Source organism: Sceloporus undulatus, chromosome 5 (assembly GCF_019175285.1).
Source record: "Sceloporus undulatus isolate JIND9_A2432 ecotype Alabama chromosome 5, SceUnd_v1.1, whole genome shotgun sequence".
Classification (NCBI taxonomy): Eukaryota; Metazoa; Chordata; class Lepidosauria; order Squamata; family Phrynosomatidae; genus Sceloporus; species Sceloporus undulatus.
Genome location: NC_056526.1, coordinates 147,732,874 through 147,740,604, shown reverse-complemented (window position 1 = coordinate 147,740,604; position 7,731 = coordinate 147,732,874). Strand labels below are relative to the sequence as shown.

General features: G+C 37.8%; 1 protein-coding gene across 1 annotated transcript; it reads left to right on the top strand.

Moving 5' to 3' along the window:
- Positions 1 to 1,918: 1,918 nt before the first annotated feature.
- Positions 1,919 to 6,816, top strand: LSM6 (LSM6 homolog, U6 small nuclear RNA and mRNA degradation associated). Its single transcript, XM_042468943.1, has 3 exons — positions 1,919 to 2,028; positions 5,133 to 5,246; positions 6,553 to 6,816. The coding sequence occupies exons 1-3, from the start codon at positions 1,935 to 1,937 to the stop codon at positions 6,585 to 6,587; spliced, it is 243 nt and encodes an 80-aa protein (XP_042324877.1). The 5' UTR covers positions 1,919 to 1,934; the 3' UTR covers positions 6,588 to 6,816.
- The last annotated feature ends 915 nt before the right edge of the window (positions 6,817 to 7,731 follow it).

Below are 7,731 nucleotides of genomic sequence, written 5' to 3'. Positions count from 1 at the left end.
TCCCTCCGCGTGCGCATGCGCACAAAGCCGTCATTATTGGCTTAAACAAGCAAATGCATATAAAAACCCTCTCCGTGAGCCGTTTCTGGCCTCAGGAATGGCGTCCCTTAACAGATAAAACATTAAACACGGATAGGCTGCTTCCAGACTGGGTAAATAACCCGGTTTGGCACCGCTTTAAAGGTGTCTTGGCCCAAGGCGGTGGAATTCTGGGAGTTGGAGTTTGTTGTGGGGCCCACTCCAACTCCCAGAATTCCACATCCTTGAGCCAAGACACCTTTAAAGCGGTGCCAAACCGGGCTATTTCTTGCACTGTTTCTACAACCAAAGTCCAAGACACACTGCAGAAATAATCCAGTTTGAGACCGCTTTAACTGCCCTGGCTGAATGCTATGGAATTCTGGGGTTTGTGGTTCTGTGAGACATTCAGCCTTCTCTGTCAGAGAGAGCTCTGGTGCCACTACAGACTACAATTCCCAGAATTCCACAGCACTGGGTCATCATGGCAGTTAAAGCAGGACGACTGTTCCTTGTGTACAGTTCTAAAATACACTCATCCCTCCACATCTGAGGCACTGACTTTTGTGGCTTTGGTTATTCGTGTTTTATTACTATGTTCTCTCTAGGAATATCTGGGTCCTCCAGCGCAACTCTGTGGTCAACTTTAACCAAAGCCACACTGAAAGACCTAGAGATCCCTAAAGAGAACACTCCACTAGGAATTTGTTGTTCCTCTAGTGCAATTCTATGGTCAATGTCTGGCAGATGTTGACCACAGAGTTGCACTGGAGGACCTAGGGAGGTGTTCTCTCAGGTAAAAACATTGTATTTTTGTTATTTGCCGTTTTTACACATTCACAGGGGTCCTGTGCCCCTAACCTCAGTGAACGTGGAGGGATGAGCGTGCTCCAAAAAGCACCAAAATTGTCCACATGGGTGGCTGACATGCTTCAGTGTACTCAAACTTTGTTTCATGCACAAGATTATTAAAAATGTTACACATAAAATTACTTCAAGGTATATCTATAAGGTGAAGTGATGCAATGGGTATATTGGGTCTTTTAACTTGGCTGAAAGTACAAGTGGGATGCTCAAAACTGAAGTAAATAAACCTATGAGTTCAAATGAGACTTTCAAGTACTTATTCATAAAACTATGCCTTTAGAAACTTGTAAGTTTATACAAAGGATATATAAGGATATCTGAGCAATAATTATCCTCAATCAAGGCCAAGTCATATTTGTAGGATATCACTGTCCCCAAACAATTGTCCCCAAACAATTATTGTTCACACTTAATAATGGAGAACTCCAGTGATGATTTATTGTGTTTTGTTTAGAAACCCACCTAACAAATAAGACCTGTGCTACAAGTATGCCAATAAAATTTCATGTAGTTTGGGAGTGATTTAGTCTATTACTGCCTTACAAAGAATAATGAAAGATCTGAATAACCGTGGCATGGGATACGTCTGCCTGTATGTGTATTCCCAAATTGGAAATTTAACATGGATATGAATTTACATTTAGTTCCATGAAATTCTTCTGTAGAAGAATTAAACTCAGCAAAGAAAAGCCATACCTGACTGCTTTGAGTGTTTGTATGGTAAATAGATCTTATATAATCATGTACGAACCTTCCTAATAAGTATATCAAACTATGTTGCTGAGGATAATTTTATGTTGACTGTAGTATCTTAAATTTTAAAGTAACATATCTTTTTTTTAAAAAATATATTTTCTTAATATTTATTACCCTATCAAAGTCTTCTTTGTGCCACCACAATGTCATGCTGGTCATCAACCGTAATAATAAATTTCATTTTGTTTCATTTCACCACAACGTCAATGTTGAACATTTGTTTGTTCTCTGTTTTGAGTTTTTCAAGTTAAAGCGTTTTCCTGGTTCTTATCTGTAGGTTGAGATCTGGCAAAATGAGCCTACGGAAACAAACTCCAAGTGATTTCTTGAAACAAATCATAGGAAGACCAGTTGTTGTCAAGCTAAATTCTGGAGTTGATTATCGAGGTAAGTTCTTGCTATCTCCTCTTTGAATGGTCTTGACATATTTAAGTGATATTTTAGTTGGAGTGCAAGGCACCATTATAAATTCTGATGGTAAATCAGGGATTCTTTGTAGACATTTTTCTATTAGAGTCAACTGCTTGGGCTCACAGGTACCTAAATAAAGATAGGAATACTGAGTAGGAACCTTTAATCACCCTATTTGTATATCTGTTTATAAATAGAGATGCAATGACTGTGTGTTACTGAACATAAAGTCAAACAGAAAGACAGAATTAGTTAGGAAAATCTATTCATCTCAGAATTTGGTTTTATTTGTCAAAAAGGACAAAGGACCCTCAGTCTGAGAAACTCGGCTAGGGTGATTAAAGGTTCCTACTTAGTACTCCTGTCCTTGTTTAGGTACCCATGAGCCCAGGTAACAGGCAGACAAGAAGGAAATCGGCATAGTTAAAGAGTTCCCAAAACTAGGATCAAACATTGATCAGAATGGTGACTGCAGTCAAGAAATAAGAAGACTAGGAATGGGAAGGGCAGCTATGAAGGAACTAAAAAAGATACTAAAGAGAAAAGATGTACGTCTAAGCACTAAGGTTACACTTGCCCAATCCATTGTATTCCCCATCACCATGTACAGATGTGAGAGCTGGACAGTAAAGAAAGCAGAAAGGGAAAAAATCAACTCATTTTGAGATGTGGTGCTGGAGAAGAGTTCTCAGGATACCATGGTCAGCCAAAAAGACAAACAAATGGGTCAAGCCTGAAATCTCCTTGAAAGCCAAGATGATCAAATTGAGGCTGTTGTACTTTGGCCACATAATGAGAAGGCATGGATCATTAGAAAAGACAATAATGCTAGGAAAGGTAGAGAGTAGTAGAAAGAGAGGAAGACTGCACACCAGATGGATAGACTAAATCTGGGAGGTCATGGACATGAATTTGCAGGAACTAAGCAGAGCAGTGGAGGAGAGGGAATATTGGAGATGTCTCATCTACTGGTTCACCATCAGTTGGGGTCGATTCAAGGGCAGTTAACAACAACGAACACTCATGGTAAAAAATATTTTAAAATAACATCAATGTATAAAATATTAAAAGAACATGGGATAAAGCAGTTCAGTTCTGTAGGTCAACAACAAATTTTAAAACAGTTTTACAATCCAGCCTACCCTTTTAACTAAAGCTGAATTCAGTTTTTTAGAAGTCTTTAAGGATTGCCAAATGAAAAGGGAATCAAATGTAAGTCTCAAAGAAGGGAATTTGCTAAGGATGGCTCTAAGGAATCTGTAGCTTATTTTAAAGCCAAAACAGATGGCCCTAAAGGGGTGGTGTGACACCGTCTCTTTGAGCACTGGATTGGGACTGTGGCAACGGCATGCCCCAGCCCTAATCTATTTGCCAGCTCAAAAAGAGGCAGCAAAATGCTGCTCCTTTTTGAGCCGGCAAAAGAGTGCCCCTTCAGCTACCGCTGCAGCTTTGTAGCTCTCCTGTGCCATATAAAGGCCGTGCTGCCAGAGCGCCACAACGCTGCCTGCTATCTGGATGGGCAGGCAGTGTGATGTCGGCTAGGCGTTGTCATTGGGGCGGGCATCATCTAAATGCCATGCCCTCACTCCACTCCCAAGCCAGCACTTACTGCCAGTCTGTTTGGGGCATATGTGCCTGGGCAGGTTCATTTTGGTATACATGGTCTCTGAAATGACACCACTGATTAACTTAAATTCTAATATTACTGTATATGATCATGTATAAGTCTGGAAATTTTAGTCAAAAGTTGACCCAAAAAACAGAATTATCTATAGGTCAATGTAAGTACTGTAGTTTAACTCATAAATAAAGGAACCATTCCCTGTTGAAAGGGAAGATTGTAATCTGTTCTGGAAGCCCTTTACTCTCTCATCAGTCCAGACATTAGTGTGACCTCAAACAGTTATGCCTGCTGGAAGTTTGAAGCATTGTTTTCCTTTGCTTCATCTTTTATATACTTTGTTACTTGCCCTGAGGTTTTACCTTCAGCTTATCCACAGGTCATATCAAAATCCTTAATTTTGCCCCCCAAACCTGCCCTTGACGTATACATGATGTCAACTTATAGTCGAGTATATACGATATGTGCTGTTTACATCAGTCTTAAAATGGTTCAACAGTCAACAGCAAAAACATGCAACTCTCATGTTAAAACAACTTTGCTGGCTACTACTGATTTGTTTCCAGGCACAATTCAAAGTGCTGGCCATGACTTATAAAGCCCCATGTAGCTTGGATCCAGACTATCTGAAAGACTGTATCTCCATGCCAGAACTTGCCATCGTTTTAAAATCATCAGGGAAAGGCTTTCTCTTGGTCCTGCCACCATCATAGGCTCACTTGGTGAGGACAAGGGAGAGAGCCTTCTTAATGGCAACTCCCATACTCTAATGCTCTTCCACAAGAGGCTAGGCAGGTCCCCTCCCTGCTTTCCTTTCACCTGAAGTCAAAAATGTTTTTGTTTAAGCAGGCTTTTAATATGTAATCACTCTCAAGGAGGATTCCTATTAGCGTGTGTGCTGTGTTTGTTTATGTTTTTAATTTTAGTATTTTTAAAACATAATTTTATAGTGTTTAAATCAAATGATTGTTATTGTTTTTTAAATTGTGTTGGTAAGTTTTTAACCAGTTTTATCTGTGAGCCACTTTGGGTTCTACTCCACTTATTAATGAAATAGAAAACTTGGCTTTGTGTACAGGTTTGCCTTCTACTGCAGCTGTGTCCATTCAAATCTATAACTGTTTATTGTAGAATGGTAAGGTAAAGTAGTCATAACATAATCCATATATGAAAGAATATCATTTCTAGCTTGCAAAGATTAACTATGTGACAAAAATTCTCCATAGAGACTTTGTATTTCACATGCCAAATGACAGATGATAACTTAATTGCTTTATTGGGTAGATGAAAGTGTGCTGTCTTATTAGCCATTTTTGTGATGTCGTATTGATATTCAGTTTTTAATGCAATATTTATGTAAGAAAAAAAATATTTGATTTTTATCCTGCTTTTCTCCGGAATGAGACTCAAAGCAGCTGTAGTTCTCAAATCTGACTTGTCCTGTATTTAATTGTTCTAGGAGTGCTGGCTTGTTTGGATGGATACATGAATATAGCCCTGGAACAGACAGAAGAATATGTAAATGGACAACTGAAGAATAAATATGGGGATGCTTTCATCAGAGGAAACAATGGTACTTATGCTTTACTAAGAGATAGTGGATTTGGGTATATTTATTTCAAATGTTTTGAAGAACAGCATGTGTGTGAAGAATACAGTTAGCTAACTGCACATCTCATGGTGGAATAGATGTAAGCAGGCATCCACAAATGTCAGATGTCTGTGAAAGCCCAATTTAATATTATACACACTCAAGTCTCTTCATTTAATGGGGAGTAGGGAAACTGTAAGAGAAGATAAATGAAAGATGGGACGATGACAATGTTTATACATTTACATATAAATACTGTAAATAAAAACTAAAATATCTTCTAGGAAAATATCATTAAATAAAATTCAGAATACATGCAACTGCTGGAGAATTCCAGCAGAAAGGATTTTCTCTTTGGTATTCATATTAGAAGTAAAATATCACACATTTAATAAGAGAGGAAAGCAAAATGTTGTTGGCCAAATTTATGTGCTCTTTCTGTTGGTTTAAATGGAAGAGTTAAGTGCCTGTTTAAATCTCTTACATTTTAACCAGTAGGTCTTAAAATTGTGTAGCTTTTTCTTGATCTTGCTTTTTGTTCAGAAGATGGACTTTTCCCTACTGCTGAGATTTTCCATTTTCCTGAACTTTCAGACAAAAATATCTTAGAACCATGAAGAAAATTGACATTGGTGCAGTACAAATCCTGAAAAGCTAGCACAGTCACCACCCTCAACTTGCAGATCTGGGATATGCGACCTTGAATACTCATGGAGGGGCGACCTCCGTGGGGCTTGGATATGTGCAAGCATCTGTTTTCACAGGGGGTTTGTGTCCAGAACAGATCCCCCACAAAAATGGAGGGCCAACTATATCATGCTATAATATGGAGGCTCTATAGCAGTTCTAGAGTAAGTGTTGCATAGTGGTTTGAGTGTTGGACTAGGAGAAGAAGACCGGGATTTGAATCCCTGCTCAGCCATGGAAACCTACCATGGGCAAGTCCCACTCTGTGCCTGAGAGGATGGCAAACAAATTCTGACAAGAAAACCCTTGTGTTAGATTCACCTTTGGCTCACCATAAGTAAAAAATGACTTGAAGGCACATAACACCAATAGCAGTTCTCTATAAGAAGATGTGCTAACAGATCATCTTTGTATCTAATTTTAGTTTTCTCACATAGTACTCAAGTGTAAAATCTAAATAACTTTTCCAACTCTAACTGGTACTTCTGGTAGTAATAGTAAAGAGTTAGTGAAACAAAGTTGCTATATCAATCTTTGATCTAACATATGTGTGCTGGTTTTTTTAAGTGTTTTAATTTTCTTTCCTCTTCCTTTCAAACAGTGTTGTATATAAGTACACAGAAGAGGAGAATGTGAGCATACCAGAAGATGAAATATTTTCTATTGCAACTTTTGTTTCTTAAATGTTGTTTTGTTGCCTGCAATCCTTCAGTGAACAAAATTGTTACATTATCCTGTAAAGATACATGGTCTGTATAAAAGGGTGGATATTTTTTAATATGTAAAAACAAAATGGAACTTTTTCTCATTTTGAAACAGTTTTGTGTTATAACTTGAAATGAAATAAAAATGGAAAGTACTATGATCTGTTTATTCTGTAAAGCTAATTTTAAGCAACATCTGGTACTCTCATGAACGGTTCCAAGTTGGGAAAATAACACTACAGTGGAACTTTTCTTGGGCTGCCAAGGTGTGAAGAGCTGTCTTTCAAGTTTTTGGATGACTGACAAGTAAGGCAAACTACATTTTAAATTTTAAGAACACACATGCTAATTTTTTAAGCAATGCTAACTGCGTAAAACGTTCAGTTGCTGATTGACATTAACCCACAAAAATCTTGGCTGTGTGGTGTAGTAGTGACAATTCTACAATAATAAGAGGTTGAAAAGAAAAGCCTGAGGTTAACACGGTGCCAGCGGTAGTAAGCCCTACAAGTGAGTGAACAATTTTTCTGTTTGTGTGTAGCATTCCATATCCTGGCAGCACTTTACTTTCCTGATTGCTTTTAACTGTATCGTCTTTCTCCCTTCTCATCAGTCAACTGGGAGACTTCATAATAATAATTTTAAAAATGTAGTTGCTTAATACCATGAATCTGTTTTCCTTTTATTTTTTAAGACTGTGTTTTAAACAGTTTTAAACAGTTGGGAGTCACATCAAGTACGAACAAAACAAATTGGCAGTTTTTTTTATACTGTAATAGAAACAGAGGCGGACTCTGTAGGACTGCAGTAGTCAAGGTTTCACCTCTTAGTGATGGTTTAGAGTAGACCACAAACTCCTTTTTGCTTTCAAACATTTGTGGGCAGAAATAATCAGAAACAAATGGAGAGTGGATGAAGAGGAACATGAAGTCTGAAATTATTTTATGTCTAGCAATATAAATTTAGAAAACTCAGTCACTGCAGATTATATACTTAAACCATTGAAATCTCTTTTATTTTTTGATACTTCTTGAAAGTTATATTTTTAAAAAGTGGAGGAGAATAAAAACATGATA

Bases quoted from the DNA above. Each gene is read 5' to 3' on its own strand.
- LSM6 (XM_042468943.1), top strand. From the start codon at position 1,935: ATGAGCCTACGGAAACAAACTCCAAGTGATTTCTTGAAACAAATCATA. The intron at 2,029-5,132 runs GTAAGTTCTTGC...TAATTGTTCTAG, and splicing joins TTCTGGAGTTGATTATCGAG to GAGTGCTGGCTTGTTTGGAT. The intron at 5,247-6,552 runs GTACTTATGCTT...CCTTTCAAACAG, and splicing joins TTTCATCAGAGGAAACAATG to TGTTGTATATAAGTACACAG.